We start from the raw sequence: 17,774 nt of genomic DNA, 5'->3' as shown, positions 1-17,774 counted from the left end.
TCAAGGATTATGGTTTGCCTACTTTGGACCAATCATAAACTCAGAGCATATCTCAAAATTCGGTTGATAGCATGTCTGGGAATTTTACCCTGCACGGAATACTATGTACATTCATTGAACATTAATGAAATGCAATTTTGGATAACGTATGCGTGACTTCCTTTACGCTGATAAGGACCACCATCCACAGTCTCTCGAATTCAAAATAGAGCCCCTTGAAATTTGGCTTTTTCGCGATTTTGGACAGTCCTAACTCTGAAACTAAGCACTTTTCGCCATAGGTCCATATGAACTTTTTGTCTTATTTTGATGTGAGGAGCCACCTCTTACAGTTTGTCGGTATAGTTTATTAACGCCCTGCATATATCTATCTATCTATCTATATATATATATATATATATATTTGGTCTAGGAATTAATTCGTGCGGGTGGACAAGAGATGGCGCAACGAACGGAGCGTCCCACAGTTCCGTGTATCCACACATGTGTTGCAAACCCCTGTCATCGCGTATCGTTCGTAGTATAGGGCAGTGGATTAAAGCGTCAACAACACCAGTTTGTAGTTAAGTGAACATGGCGCAATTTGTGCCTGATAAAGTGTTTTTGCGGGGTGTCCTGCTGCATTACTTTAACATGCAGAAAAGTGCGACTGAAAGTCATCGTATTTTGGTGGAAGTGTATGGTGACCATGCTCTAGCTGAGCGAACGTGTCAGAAGTGGTTTGCACGGTTTAGAAGTGGTGATTTCGGCTTGGCAGACCAAGAGCGAGCTGGACAGCCAAAAAAATTTCAAGACGAAGAATTGACAGCATTGCTCGAGCAGGATTCGTGTCAAACGCAGGAACAACTTGCAGCAGCATTAGGCGTTGATCAAACAACAGTCTCCAAACGCTTGAAAGCCATGGGAATGATTCAAAAGATGTCACATTGGGTTCCACATGAATTGAAAGACAGAGACGTTGAAAGACGAAAAACCATTTGCGAATTGCTGCTTCAACGACAGAGCAGAAAGGGGTTTCTGCATCGAATTATTACGGGTGATGAGAAGTGGATCCATTACGAGAACCCTAAACGAAAAAAGGCCTGGGTGAAACCAGGTGAACCAGGTCCATCACAACCAAAACGAGATATTCACTGTGCAAAGGTTATGCTTTGCATATGGTGGGATATGAAAGGTGTGGTGTACTATAAGCTGCTGCAACCGGGTGAAACTATGAATGGAGAACGTTATCGACGACAATTAATGCGTTTGAAGCAAGCTCTGGCCAGAACACGACCAGAATGGGAGAACAGACATGATAAACTTATTGTTCAACATGATAACGCTCGCCCACATGTCGCAAAACCGGTCAAAACCTATTTAGAAAATGTCGGATGGGAAGTTTTACCCCACCCGCCGTATTCACCAGACGTTGCTCCTTCGGACTACTACTTGTTCGATTGCATGAACAACGATTTGATTGGACAGCGGTTTACTTCTTCAGAAGATATCGAAACATGGGTCTCTGACTGGATCGCTTCCAAGGATGAGGACTTCTTTCGCCACGGAATCCGTACATTGCCTGACAGATGGGCGAAAGTGGTGGCTAGCGATGGACAATATTTTTCTTAAGGTATTTATGTATTTTGTGTTTGTACTACAGCTTCAATGTGTGCGTACCAACCGCACGAATTAATTCCTAGACCGAATATATATATATATAAAACCGCTAACACCTTACCAAGAATCCAGTGGTATTTATTTCTCTCTACCTGTGACACCTTGCTAATTATCATCATCTCCTGTTCACAAACTTAAACTTAAGAACTTCTTATAAAGAATATACAATTGCTACCAAACAAAACCAAATTGTTTTTCTTTTGTTACGTGAAAAGTTCTCTTCAAACGTCCCACTTCTATCGATTTAACTTGTAAGCAGCAATTGGAATATGGATAAAAACATTTCACATTATAGTTTAAGAGAACTTCAATAAAAGAAAACAAAGACATGTCATCCAGAAATAAATATTTTAAAAAACAGAAAGGCCATTTCAACTTATTGAACTCTGAACTCTGAAATATATTATGAGAGAAGACGTTTCTACAACCATTTCTCTATACCATTCGGTGAAAGCATTAAAGTGGTTACCTCAGATAATAATAGCTGAACAGTTGCTAGTTTCATTTCTAATTCCTGATCTTTGTGGCTGTCACCGAATTTCTGTAAAAGACTAGCTGCCTCCTTCGTTTTTCCTTCTCTGGACAGCTGAACAGCCTGAATTAAGGCAGCTTCTTTATTTGTATCCGGGTAGGTCTGCACCAGTCTCTCACACAACTGTTGGCACTGATCACCCTGTAAGAAGTAACAAACAACTTAAGTAACAATTAAAGAAAAGGTAACAAGTCACTTAAGACTACGTTTAACTAGAAAAAGCGCTTACTGATTTAAATAATAATCAAGATAGTGAAATAATTACTTCGGTAGCGTTCACGACTTCACAATACAACTGACATGATCTCCGTGTTTCACTTCAATCGTATCAACAAAAGTTGTAGACTAGACAAGAAATTCTGAAATCAACACCAATCGGACAGAATAACTTAACAGTACTTCAATGGTCTTGCTTACGCTGACTAGCTAATAATAATAATAATAATAATAATAATAATAATAATAATAATAATAATAATAATAATAATAATAATAATGAACCGCAAAACATTTGGTTACAATATGAGTTAGGAAATACTGTAGGAAATTAAGTTACTGTGATTTTTGGCATAAAAATACAGATTTACTTCGTGGACTAGGTAATTTCAATTCTTCATTTCTTGACATTATGAGATCAATCTTTTAAAAGATAACTGTGAAGACACTCAAAATGAGTCATCACCTTGAACTATCTGCACAACACCTTTTTATTATTATTATTATTATTATTATTATTATTATTATTATTATTATTATTATTATTAAGACTTCCAAACTATGCTACATATGTATCGAAAGTCTTATAGAACGGCTTTATTCGTCCGTCTGTCGACAGGCATCAGAGCAAAAACGGTGAGACATACTACGATGCAGTTTTTTGCAATCGATTCAGCGTCCCAAGAACAGGTTCCATCCCCCTCCGCTAACTCTCTACTCAAACCGGAACTGATTCAAACGTAACAGATAGTGAGATTTTTTTTTCTCAAACGATTCAGCATCAAAGCAATGTACCATGACTATCATGAACACACTACCAAAACCAGAAGTGGTTCAATATTTTTCCACAGAACAGGAACGATAATGGATAGCGACATGTGGTTTCCCGCAATCGATTCACTGTTTCAAGAACAGATTCCATTTTCTTCACTAACCCCGTATTCAAACCGGAAGTGGTTTAAATTAGCCACTTCCAGTTTTAACACTTATCGTCATAGAGCACAAATGGCAACAGATAGCAAGCTGTCTTCTCCAATTCATTCAGTGTCTCAAAAGAACATACCATCACAACCCTTAACACTCTACCTAAACCGGAAGTGGTTGAAATTTACTACTACTTCCGGTTGTAATACTGATTTTCATATAGCAAAAATGGTACGAGATATCAAGATGTAGTTTTTTGCAATTGATTCAGCGCCCCAAGCATAGGTTCTCTCCCTTCTATTAACGCTATATTCTAACCGGAAGTGGTTGAAATTTACACTTCCGGTTTCAATACTGATTTTCATAGAGCAAGAACGGTAAGAGTTATCGGAATACAGTTTTCCGCATTTGGTTCCGCGTCTCAAGAAGATCATCTTCGTTAACCTTTTATTCAAACCGAAGTGGTTGAATCTGACAATTTCCTGTTTCAACATGTAGCACCAGAGAACAAAAATGGTATTAAATAGCGACACTCGGTTTTCTGCAAACGATTCAGAGTCTCAAGAGAACATACCATCAGAACCCGATAAACTCTACCAGAATCAGTAGTTAAAATTTACCACTACTTCTGGTTTCAATAGTGATTTTCGTAGAGAAAAAACGGTAAGAGATATCGAGATGTAGTCTTTTGCAATCGACTGAGCTTCCCAAGAGTAGATTCTATCTCTCCCCTTAAAACTTTACTGAATCCGGAAATGGTTCAAATTAACCATTTCCGGTTTCAACCTTTAACGACAAAGAACAAACAAGGCATTTTGAGTAAAGGCTTTTTGATATGGATTCAGAGCCCGAGGTTCTATTTCTGATCTTATCAATTTATTGCAACCAGTAATTATAAATGTACTACTTCAAGTTCGAGTATTGAATTACCATAATTTGGAAGTCTACTACAGTTTCACACTGTGAAACGAAACTCACTTTTATTTAAATATAAAGTCACATCATTTTTCATGCTTTAGCTTTTGTTACAATTTTTGCTTGGTTAAACTTCTGTTTTACGAATTTAGCAGAATAACAACTTTCCTTCACTGGCGAAAATACTATAGAAAATTAACGAACTGCTATGAAATTTATAACTGTTTTAATAGTTTGCTTTGGTAAAAAGCAAAAAATAAAAGTACTGTATATGAAGTTTCTTCACAACGTCAATGAATATGTTAATTTGTTCAAAAAAAAAAAAAAAATACAATTTGATAACTCTAAATTGAAGACAGCTACTCGGAAAGCACTTCAAAGTACGTACAAGCCTAGAACATTAAATAGCACGTTCACAGTACAAACTGATGTATGAGCTTATGAACTAATGCTTTATTTTCGATACCAAGATACAGATAAGTAAATTTTTATTTTTGGCGTCGCACACGAAATTAATGATCTACTAACCTGATTTGTATACACACTTAGCAGGCACTGATTTAGTGTAATATTTCTTCTCTGTCGACTGGTTAACTTATGATCTAATCCATCTATTGTCGCGTTTTTTATCTTCTTTTTCGAATCAAACATATTTTGATCTCTGTTCAGAGTAACAATGTTGTTTGAAGCTATCGCCACAAGACCTATATCATCTGGTTTTTGCTTCAACGCAGAGTTGTAGATTGCTTGAGCTTCTTTTTCCCTGCCTTGCCTTTGTAAGCAATAAGCTAATTGCACTCTGAAAACAAGAAAGAATTAGTCTATTACCTCTTCAGAGTTTTAATGTGTTTTCTAAGTGCAATTTAAACCTAGAACAAACTACTTACTGATTGAAGTTATAGGGTACAATCTTACCTAGGTATCAGAGAATCTATCTTTGTACTATAACGAATATCCTTTTAACTCTGCACTATTTCAATCAACTCTGTGATTTTAACACCAAGGACAACAAAATCATAAGTGACTCATTAAATATCAAGTTACATCAACGGATGTGATAGTGACTAAAATCAAAGAAGTGCTCGAAATAATACAGAATTGAGAGGATAGAGGGATAGGTCCATTGATATTTATTCCAGTACAAATTATTCTAATCACATAGAGAAACTATAGATATTTTTCATTACGTGCGAGTTTAGAATATATTGAAATGACAAAAATGAATATCCAAACAAGAATAACCCGTAAGATCAAAATAAACACAACTAAATTCCTAACAGAAATTCTTATTAACTTTCCTCATTAGAACAACAAATCCATCTTGATGTTTCGTTTTAATACGCTAAAGACACACAGTCCACGCAAACGTTTGTATGAGATTATCTAGCGAATGATAAATGGCGTTATGTCATCACCCGAGATGAGGCATATGTCTATTTGAACAGGTCACAGTACATGTGTGCGATTTACTACCGTACTACCGCTGGAAAGGAGCGCACACAGTGAATTCGCACGTGCAATTTAAGTTTCCCGAAGGGTTTATGGTAGTAGCAGATTTCTATATAAAGGGGAAGCTTCCTATGCAGAGTGGCATCTAATATGGGTAAATGCTGCTTACTATATACAACAGATCTCATATACCGCCACCATATTCCTCCTTTGTATGGTACTGGCACTGCATAAGTCGGCATCCACCAAGATAAGACCAGCAGTATCACTTGAAAACAACGGTGGCCTACACAACTTGTATGGAACAGGAGCTAGGTATCAAGGGTACCTCATTTACACACATCCCTGTGAAACTGCCAGATATATCAGGCACGCACTTTTATGCCTTTGCTCTATTAAAACGAAACAAAAACTATTCACAACACTTGAGAGCCTCTGGAAAGTATATATGGACAAGTGGACTAAACTGGATAAATATTCAGGTTGTGCTGAATAAAAGTCTCTTTCAATGGAAGCTCTGATGTGCAATTGTTTATCACCAGGAACATCATATTCACTACTATAAGGATGAAATGACCTGTATATAAAGATTTTAGGGTGGGTATAACATAACAGTTTATATTCCTTCTCGTTTAATCACCAAAATATATTTAATAATAAAACGCTTTATTCTGCCTATATATTTACCCAATGAATATTCTCTCAATAACTGTCCTGTGCCCTTCCTCGGTCACGATATACGGAATACAGGAAACTCCCGATTATTCGTATTAATTAGTGACGTACGCAGAATTTCATTAAGAAGCGATCAAGCACACACACTCTCATATTTTCAAGACAAGCCTGATTTATATATACACAGTAAATGTTTATTTTTACACAATATTTTGTTCAAAGAGGTGTTTAAACTTCGAACCCCCCTTGCGTATGGGATTAGTCCTAATCACCAGATTTTAAACAGCACGAACAAACGAAAAGTATGAATACTAATCACAAATGTTTATTAATTTGCCACAATAATGGTATAACACTAGAAAACTGTAAACATAAATACGTATATATATACAGTATTTGCAAAAATGCATTACTGTATTGAAATTACATTGTTGTAGATTAAGCTTTCATAATTTTTTGGAGTTTGATTATCTTATCTAGTACTGTATTTACACTACAGCTGCGTATCAGTTAAAGCTGTTTGTAACATGTGTGCTGCTCATTAAGTGTGTGACTTCAATTCACAGGTATTTGGCATTTCTTGTTTCAATCACCTTCACTGAAGAGCTGCGATGGCTCAGTGAAGCGCTCACTGGTGTGTGGAATCCCTAGTTTGATCCCAGCTCAGGCCCAAACACCGTGTGCGTGGGTTTCCTCGAGGTTCTTTAGTTTCCTCCCACTTTCTTTATTACACCATTTTATCTTTATTTCTTTATTTATCCATACTTCCTGAGTGATGACGGAAACGGAGGAACGCTCAAAAGTCACACGATAAATATCCAGGTAGAATAAAGTCAGTTTTATTATTAAGTTACTATTAATGTATCAGCCAATCTCCTTATTACCAATAATACGTGTTCGCATAGACATATCGTTATTTACATATGAGACGTCACACTTTCAAAAGAAACATTATCATGCTTTTCATATTCTTTCATAAAAGCATTAATTTTTCCCATGAGAATATCTCTAATTAGAACATAAATACTTACTTTATAATTCCAAGTTCATCTTCAATATCATCGTCAGTTGCTCCGTCCTCTTCTAGCGTCTCTCTACACAGTTTTTCAGCTTCTTTTAGTTTCTTCTCTGCAGCTGCATACTGACCTTTGCCTATCAACTGACATGCTGAGTTGTACGCCAGTTCGTACGTATGCTCACGAAGCTGAGGAACTTCCTTATTCTAATGAATAAACAATACAAAATGATAACACTGATACGTATTATTGTCTCAAATATGAACTAAAACTGACTTGCACTCATAACAGCCTAAACTATATACACAATTATTTGCAGTAAACCTACTTTTTTTTTTTTTTTTTCACTTATTGATTCAACTTCTCTACACTCGAAAAAAACCGCTCTATAACCATCACTATGAACGGATTTCACTACTAAGCAAATTCACCACGTTTACTCTGAAAGTATAAGTAACGTAAATCACGAATCATATGCAACAATTCAGGGTTATACTAATGCATTAAAACATTAAAAATATTGAAAGGATACATTATTAAAATAAAAAAAAAAAAAAAAAAAAACCCTCCAATTTTCGTCTTAATACGAAAAAGTATACGCAATATAAACCCCAACTTTAAACAAACTTACATTCGATTAATACACAGGTGGATAACCAAGTCTACATCTTTTTAAACAGACACAATCTCTCGGTCTAATATTTGTAACAAATAATTTCAAAATACAAAAGTTTGCTAACATAAAATATGTCGGTAATATGAAAAGAAACACGTAATAATAAAGCAATGTTTCTGAAAGTTACACGCTTCCTACAATACAGAACTGTAGTTAAGTTTCTCATTGGTTACGACATAGTCGAGATTTAGGCCGGTAAGCAAACAAACAAACAAACAAAAATCTTGCCTTGATAATCTCAGATGTTATTGAATTTAATAGATGTTAAAAGATGGACAAAGTAAACAATCTGTATATTTCTGTTTTGTCAAAATAATAATCCTGGCCCGAGATACAGGCCGCCAAAGATGGCGCCTCGAGTGCAAATTTCGCCAAAATATTAAAATGCTCTATCTCTGGAACGGTTCAAGGTATTTTGTTGCTTTTTGTTTTATTTGAAAAATAATAATTTACTGATTAAAATAATATGCTCCGTTTGGAAATATGTGTCCAAGTTTTCGTGCTGTAGCCTTCTGAAATCTTAAATAAAGTCACGGCATCATTATTAGTCTGTATGAGACCTAGTTTCAAGAATCACAGTTGACAGCCACTGTAAAATTAATAGCTGTTATATATCATCTCAACCATTCCCTTTCAGTATCTCTTTTAATGTTAATACACAACTCTGACAAAATTAACCCTATTCGTCCTAACTAGTTTAGTGGCTAGCGTATGTATCTTTGGTGGATGTGGTTCTGAATTCTATTCCCAGTGGGAGAGCAGAATTTAATTTCACAATTATTCGCTTTCACTTATCACCGTCCCCTTTAGTTTAGGTCACGGGACTAAAAATTTACTTTCATTTTTCATTTCCAAATGAGCCATTGTGGTACAGAAGCAAAAACTCACAACATTTGTATCCCCAACACAAAAGCGACAGGTTTTTACTATTGACCAGTATGGCAAAGCAATTAGGGAGCTAAGAGTTATTTGTAGCGAATTCCAATCCAGAAACACGGAAATTTGCTATGAAAATTGATCAATTTTTCGGCAATCACTTTACAGATTTTAAAATCTAACTCCTCATTAAGCTGAATTCTTGATAGGAGGATGTCCCTTTCGAGCACCGCGGCTAGATGAGATAGAGCCTTACAGGTTAACAACTCCATCAGAATTACAAGAAATTCTGAAAGTGAATTGAAAAGAAGTCAGCCGAACGAAAAAAAAAAAAAACACTAATAATTCAGTCACTGAACAGGCAAAATATTACGGATGTAATTGCAGAATATAACTTATTTAACCGCTATCAAAAATATAAATGAATGCAGAAGAATATAGCAATGCGACTAATGCAACAGTTTTACAAGAATTAAATATAACGATGGAACCGTGTTTCTTATACCCACTGTACAGTTTTAATTTGAGTTTAGTGTTTCTTTCAGCAGTGAAGCCATAAGAGACTTGGACTTACAGTCTAACGGGGATCCGAATCAGATGAGCTCACCAGAAAACGAACCCGGGTCACCCGCGCCATCCACATAATCACGAGTGAGCTCCATAGTACAGTTTTGTTAGAAATGTAAATATCTATGCTGTGTTCGTTTATGCACATGTAGAGTAGTGTATTCAGTATGTAACATGTTTCTTTGTTTCAGGGTCTCACTACAAGCCTAGGTATTATAACCTACGCTATGAACTAAAGTCAAAATCTTACCTTGCACTCCTAACTTCCATTCGTGTTTAGGTCATTATTCATATGATCCAGGAAAACTTACCAATGAAAGTCTTACTTTTAAAACCTTTGTACGTTTCAACAAGACCTCTAGTCTTCTTCGGAGACCTTGAAAAACTTAAGTTTACAGCAAGAGTAAATTTTTCTAAATGTTAACTATGCGTCAGTTTCTTCTTTGAATGATTAACTTGCGGATTTATATTTTTCAGAACTAGAACAGTCACTGTTAAAATTCTAATAATTCGTTCTGCCTCGTAAAACATCGTCAGAGGAAGAGGAAAGGTTGTATTAGCCGAAAGGAACTAACAGATTTAATCAATTTAAACATCTAACGGCTTCTGTTCAAGAACTATAGAACTGACAAAGGTTATATTTTGTGGCAATTGAACTATACCAATTATAATCACTTACAGAATTTTCCAGGCACAAATTGGCTACTACAGCTGCTAAATTGGTTTCCCTCTCCTCTTCGTAATCGTCTGTACTATTTTTAATAATATCCCGATACACATCAAAACAATCTTCGTACCTGTGAAATAAGAAACAAACAAAGAGTAAAAGTAGTGTCTTTTTTTGCTAAAAATACTGTATTCAAATATTACAGAACAAAGTATAACTATATGACAGTTTTCCAGAATCATGTTCACTTTTCTTTAGATGCCTGGTGTTTTATTAATACTTCGCTAGCCTACTATAGAATTAGAACTTACATAGATATTTACTACTAGTTGTTTATTCTCACGAATCCAAGAACGAGATATGACTGTTAAATTTATCATGAAATTTTAAATTAATAGACGTCAAAACTATGATATGCATAAGTGTCGGAAGTCTTTAATATAAAACGGCTATTTCCGCCCGTCCGTCTGTTGCTCAACAGGTATCAGAGCAAAATAGGTCCAAGACATTGAGAAGCGGTTTTCTGCAATCAATTCAGTGTCCCAAGGACCAACTCTATTTGTCCCATTAGCTCTCTATTCAAAGCAAAAATAATAGAAATCAACCATTTCCAGTTCCAACGCCAATCCCGTTAGAGCAAAAACGGTAAAACGTGCCGAGAAACAAATTTTTCCAGTCGATTCAGCATCCCAAGAATAAGTTCCATCTCGTCCATTAACCCTCTATTCAAATCGAAAATGGTAAAAATCAACTATTAATGGTTTCAACGTTGATCTCAATAAACCAATAAATGTAACAGATAGCAAGAAGCGGTTTTTAACAATTGGTTTAGCGTCTCAAGATAACATACCATCACTACCCGCAACACTCTGCCAAAACTGAGCGTGGTTCAAATTTACTTGTACTTCCGGTTTCAATACTTATTTTCATAGAGCGAAGTCGGTAAGAGGTTTCAAAAAGACAGATTCAGCGTTCCAAGAATGAGTTTTGTCTCATATTTATATAGCTGCTAAGACCGAAACTGGTGAAATTTTAAGGATTTTTGGTCACAACACTGACGGCATGGTAGACGGAACGGAAATAGATAGCGACAAACAGTGTTTTTTATATGAATTCATTACCGCAAGAATATGTTTCACATCTGATTTTACTCCTTTATTGCAATAGGAAATGATAGGGCTCCAAAGAGCCAAAATAGTAAGATATCCAATAATGGCTTTTGATATGGATTCAGCGTCTGATGAACGAGTTGTCTTTGATCTTATTCCTCTATTGAAATAGTTAGATAAGTACTACTTGAAGTTTGACCATTGAATTTACATAGTTCGGAAATCTACCGTGGTTTCACACTGTAAAAGCAAACTCACTTGTTACATATGGGTGTTTGGGAATAAAAACAAAGATAAAAGACTATGTGTGTCACGTAGGGCCAGAGTAATGCATAGGCTAAGTTGGAGGTGGGGTACAGGGGCGGCGATTAGATGGGGGCAAGAGGGGGCAGTTGCCCCCCTCCATTTTTTTGAAGTAACCCTTCAATGTATAAAGTTTTAGTATGTATTACTGGTTCATAGAAAAAAAATGGTGCCATATAATATTTGCTATTGCGTGAGTACTATGTATTGGGTATTTGTCTTCCCGTGGAGTTAAAAAAGCTACATTAACTGTGTTATAATTGCAATTCAAAGCAATTAATATTGCAATTGCGCATTTCTTTAAATGTCGTATCATATGCATGTAGTATTTACTGTCTTTCATTTTCTACGACTAGTAACATACATTTAATAGCATGTGTGGAATTAAAAATGTAAGTTGTTCATTACTCCCCAGTTTCAATATAACTTCTACAAAACAAGCCTCATTATTCACTGCTATAATTAATATTATCCTTTCTATTTATTTGTTTTGCAAATTTATTATTAAATAATATGATTACAAATTTTCCAGATAGAATTTTAAGATGTTCATGAGCAAGGAATCAAATCTCTTCTTACAATTTCGTTGTTTAAGAGTACAAAGTGCTAGTACCTACTTGCCTTGCTCTTATCAATTTACTTAATAAAATATGAAATACGATATTATTATTAAGTATTCTGCTTTGCGGCAGGTCCTAGGACTAAAGAGCTTTTTTTTTTTTATTTTAGATTTAGGCCTGGAAATGTTTTCTTCCACGTTTTTCAATCTTCAGCTTCCTCTTTTAACTCCCAATATTTTTTTTTTTTTTTAAATCAAATCAAATTATCTATCAGTTGTGTTCTTCCTATTCCTCGCTTTCCTTCTATGGCGGTATGAAGAAGACAATTTCTTTGCAAGATGTGTCCAATCTAATTGGCCTTTCTTCGAAGGATAGTGCCTAGAAGTGTCCTCCTCTGCCATATCCGTTTTAAAACCTTCGTTTGTTACTCTCTCTGTCCATTTTATTTTCTCCATCTTCCTACAACACTACATTTCGAAACTTTTTAAATATTTCTTCTCTAACTTCCGTAATGTCCAAGTCTCTGAACCATACAATCCAATGTTCCAGATATAACACTTGACGAACTTCTTCCTAAGTCCAATATTGAGCCTGCTAGTCAAGAGTGATCTTTTCTTGTTGAATGCTTCTTTGGCAGTTTGGCTATGCCAATTCTTGACCTCATCTCTTTGGTACAGTAAGCGTCTCTTGTCAAAATACTTACCCGAGACTTGAAATTCTCAACCTCTTCAAGTTCCTTTTGTTCTACTCTCACCCGTGAGGGCTCGTTTTCTCGGGATATTCTAATAACTTTCGACTTTTCGATGATGATTTCCATTCCATATAGTTTTCCAGAAAGTAGAAACACAATAGAAATACGGTATCTATTGAAATACAATCTATGTAGTAGGAATACGATACACGGCATTTTAACTGTAAAAGATAGTATCCTATTAGTTATACACCCCTTGTCTTGTACCCCACTTATAACCTTCAATCGTCGCCGCTGGTGGAGCAGCATGCAGATAGAAGAAGCTATATAAATATATATATATTATACTCTAATGTATTAGAGAATAAATTAAATTTATCGTGCGTGGGCACTTCTGCACTATAGATTTATAATATGGTATTCCATTTTTCGAGTGATCCTACCGCATAAACTCATATTGAACAATGGGACTTTGTGTACAGCCGAGACTGAGTATTGGATCTTGACTGCAATCTAGTCGTTCTAACTTGCAACAAAATCTAAAAGCTCGATCAATATAAATATTTTTCATGTATTAAAACCGAATGGCCAACAGCACCTTCTAATTCAGTAAGTACAAATATATATATTTTAATTTGTTGCTGGGAGGAGGAAAATAATTCCGAAGTACAGCCTAAAGCAGAAGAGAATTCGGCTCTGGTGTCGCGGTTAACTTAGCACAACCTAGAAAAAGATAATGTCTATACTTAGTTAAGTTTTATAAAGTATTTTTATTTGTGAGGATACACTTAGATATACAGTAAATGTCATAGCCACTAGCAAAAATGCATCTCCCCCCCCCCCATCAAAATTATCTATACATATATTATGTTGTCTTAGTATAGAGAGAATATAATTCTATGTAATTTGCCGAAACCTGCATTTGAATTGGCCCATCTTTCCAAATTATTAACCAGAAAATACCAATAGGAATTGGAATTTACGATTACTCTCTATTGTTGATGCTTGTGCAAGTCAAATATACTTGAAGAAAGAACGAGATTAAGTTCGTTATCCAAAAGTCACAAAGCACAAACATATACTTTGCGAAATTGAACTCCAGATACACCTGTATTTCGGCAAAAGATTAAACTCACCAATTTCATTTGAAGCTGGAATTAAATTTCCAGAAATAAAATATCTTAGTGGTTTTCTTTTACTATGAAAATACTGTCTAAAGCAATGAGGAAAAAAAAACTTCTTATTATTACTGTAAATTAATTTTGAATTCCACTTTCTTGTATCGTATAGAAAATACGTTGAAAAGAACTTTTACTTCTTTCTGCCAATCGACTACATCATATGTTTCTCGGCACTGCCTCTAGAAGCTGGCTGATTGCAATTGGTTGTATAATTTGTAATTTAGCGCCCCTTTCAATATCGAGGTTATACGAAATATAGGTTAAACGTGGAACTCGTACTTTATGATTTCCCATCGGGAATCGATCCGCGTCTTCCGCACCCAAGGTGTGTATGCTAACCATATAGTCACAAGGACATTCCTGCCAATAATATATGCTATTTCAACATACCACGATTGGAACAATTGTTGTTATGAAGTTATACAACTATCGCATCATCACGCAATGTAAATAACTTACTTGAACATTCAAAGAAATAAATTTCAATAAACTATAGATCAAAAGCACAAAGGAACCAGCACACCAGACATCAGTCAAACTCAAGAGTAATTTAGGAATTAAGAAAAGAAAAAAAAAAATCTCTTCTGAAAATTGGTTTCATGAGAGTTATGAAACAAAAATAATTATTTTGCATACTAGTTACAACTGACAGAAGAAAATTTACTGTCGAGGAGAAGTAAGAGTAGGAGTACACTTACTGTAATTCAGTGTTTGCATTATTGGTTTAATTTAAATATGACAAAACTTGGAAATCAACGTACCTTTCTAGCCTATATAGAATTTGTGCTTTTAGTTCCTTCAACTTTAAGGATAAATTTGACGACGAGCTAACAGTTTTTAAGGCTTCTTGTGGCTGATTCAGACGATATTGACAATAGGCTTTCTCGAACACCATACCCCTGAAAAAGAAAACCTAAGTGCCTTAAGTTTTATTTAAAACAATTCAAAAATGTAAGTGTTTAACGTATTCACTAGAAAAAACTATTATATGAAAGTAGAATCCTCAATGACTCATTTGACATCAAACTATCGGTCTACTTTAGCCTAAAGGGCATAATAATCAGACGCTGAACTAAAAAATGGCATTTCATTTCAAACAATTTCTTTATTTTATTTATTTATTTTTAATTATACTGATATCTTCAAAAGTTTAGCACCAAATGTTGAACCAAGACTAATTAAAATTCTCATCTTCATCTTACGGTTAGTTTTAATTTCTATATAACTGCAAACAAAATATTTTCTTATATTCTTTCATAATAAGAATTACTTTTTAAACAATATTCGCCCATATCTATATTATTTTTTGTATTACTTTCAAATTATTTTATGTTAATAAAAGAAGTATACTTACGAAGAAAGTTTTGCATTTTTTCCAATAGCTTGTAATGCATCACTGAATCGTGACAGTTGAATCAAACACACTACCTTGCAATGAAAGGCTTTCTCTTCATCCGGAAATTCTTGAAGAACTAGAATTAAATTAAAGAAAATACTGATGAATTCACGTCACCATTCATACTTTTAAGATCTGAAATAAATTAAGGTTAAAAAATACTGATATAAAATTAAGTAAGTTAGACTGCTTGCTTGGTGAGAGTTTAGCGTTCCTTTTCAATATCGAGACTATATGAGACATGTACCTACAGTTTAGTGTAAAATCCGAACTACATGAGCTCCAACCGGAATTCGAACTGGGATCTCCAGTACCGAAGCACTTACTAACATATAGCCATGAGGGAACACATTAATAAATTAACAGTTTCCGCTTGATAATTATTGAAAAGGAAGCCGCGTCGGGACCAGTGGCATCGTCCTCCAATCCAGCTCTTTTGGAGACTATGTGTTAAGGAATGGCCTATACTGTCAGATTTGATCTTGCTTTCGAAAACTATACCGGCATTTGTCCACCATAAAGCCTACTTATTGGGAGTAATGAGGCTATTTACTGTCAACTGCATCATGTAATGTAAGTGAATCTAGAAACAATTGTAGCTATTACATATTCCTCCCTTACAATTTTCAAAATTGATTCGGATTTTTTTAAAAGAACCTTCAAGTCGATGAGGATAAGATGAATAAATTTGTAACTTAAGCAACACAACTTTTCAAAATAATTAATCTTTTCGTAAATAATTTAATATGTTGCAAAATAGAAGCATCACTCACATTATAAAACGTAGCTTTATTTCATTGTCAACTTATTAGCCATTAATAAAATGATCATCCCCACGATTCTAACGTGTAAGCTAGAGCAAACCATAACAACAAGAATCAGTCAGTAAGCATATGCACAGAAGGCAAACACAATAACTAATCAGCTAATGAAAGCTTGTGCTTCTTCGACTCGTTCTAGCCTTTAAGAAACGAAAAGAAAGAGAAAAAAAAGCATTGGCTGAACAGACAACAGGAAGGTTTTTTTAAGTTACGCAATATTCAACTGTTCGAGGTTTCAATGAAAGCTTTGTCTGGCAGGCCCTGGGGCGACAGATTAGAGGTCTGCATGGACTCGGGCCTATAAATCATATATCACTTCGGGCCCAGGCCGGGCTCGGGCCGTAAATTTTAAATATACAATCTTATTTCTCGGGCCTTTTTGGGCTTAACTTTGTAAATATACTGTACAACGATATATATTACACCGTTCTTTCTGGAGAACTTTTAAAGCACAACTGCAAAACTATATCTCTAATTGCTGTAAATAAAAATACAATTTTGCGTTAATTATTCAGTTTCTGTAATTCGGGCTTATTTCGGGCCCATTTGATTACCACACGAGCTCACCTAAATGCTAAAACATATTTCGGACTCGGGTCGGGCCTAACATTGTAAATTCACGGGCCGGGCTAAAACTTCAGGCCCGTGCAGACCTCTACAACAGAGAGACTGCATACTATCGTACCAGGTATCAGCGATCATAAAATAATTATCGCTGTTCAGAGAACTCTGGAGACGTAACCACTTGACAGAATGGAACCAAACTTGGTAGGATTATGTTAGAGAATATGTAGAAGCGATTGGTATAAAAGACAAAATTTGTTCCAATTTTCGTCACCAGAGGTAACTGTGGCGCTATACAACACCAAGTTAAGTGCAGTTTGAAAGCAAAATGACACTAGTGATGCTATGAAAAGCTGTAATGACCTCTCCTGTGGATCTCGCGGCGGATTTGATGGGGGGGATTTTGGGGCTGAAGAATCTCCTTAAAATTCGTAGATATCTTACGAAGTACAGGTATGTCTTATGCTCATAAACTGCAAGCTTCCCGCACAATTCCAGGGAAAAAAAAAATAGTTTCATATTTTGCTTTTAGAGGCTATTTGGTGCTATTCTGTGCCATCTGTGCCAAGTACGGTAAGTGCGATATGGAAAAGAAATGACATTATTGATGTTAAATGTAAGAAAGGCCGGGACGCGTGGCATTGATTTGTAGTCTACTAATAACCCTGTGGCGTAGTGATGTGTTATGGGCGATGATGATGTAGGAGGCAGGTCTTTGACGTGAAGGTCCCTGGACAAGGTGGATTGATGGTGGGTTGCCACTGCTTTCTTAGATGATGATAACGTTCTAAGGACGGGATCTACAGTTTAACATGGGATCGCACCAACGTGTGTGTTCACCGGGAATCTAACCCGGGAAACCTTGACCACAAAGAAAAATGTGGGGGCAGAAGAAACAAGAATCGGATATTATCAAGGTCAGAGCAGTTCGCTTCTGGCACATAGTGCGCTCGAACCCGTATCATTGAAACGCATGC

General features: G+C 35.5%; 1 protein-coding gene across 2 annotated transcripts in view; it reads right to left on the bottom strand.

Annotated features, from left to right (window-relative positions):
• Srp72 (signal recognition particle 72) overlaps positions 1-17,774 on the bottom strand; it is a 51,170-nt gene that overhangs the window by 30,426 nt on the left and 2,970 nt on the right. For both annotated transcript variants that reach the window (XM_081768136.1, XM_081768145.1), the window contains exons 2-7: positions 15,371-15,488; positions 14,778-14,915; positions 10,185-10,302; positions 7,402-7,592; positions 4,775-5,045; positions 2,129-2,332 (exon numbers count right to left, since the gene is read on the bottom strand). In XM_081768136.1, coding sequence (XP_081624262.1) covers positions 2,129-2,332; positions 4,775-5,045; positions 7,402-7,592; positions 10,185-10,302; positions 14,778-14,915; positions 15,371-15,488 — 1,040 coding nt within the window. The remainder of the gene's footprint in view (positions 1-2,128; positions 2,333-4,774; positions 5,046-7,401; positions 7,593-10,184; positions 10,303-14,777; positions 14,916-15,370; positions 15,489-17,774) is intronic.

Source organism: Thermobia domestica, chromosome 1 (genome assembly GCF_964235325.1).
Source record: "Thermobia domestica chromosome 1, izTheDome1.hap1.1, whole genome shotgun sequence".
In the NCBI taxonomy this organism is placed as follows: Eukaryota; Metazoa; Arthropoda; class Insecta; order Zygentoma; family Lepismatidae; genus Thermobia; species Thermobia domestica.
The sequence above is the reverse complement of the archived record's forward strand: the minus strand, read 5'-3'. Positions and strand labels throughout refer to the sequence as shown.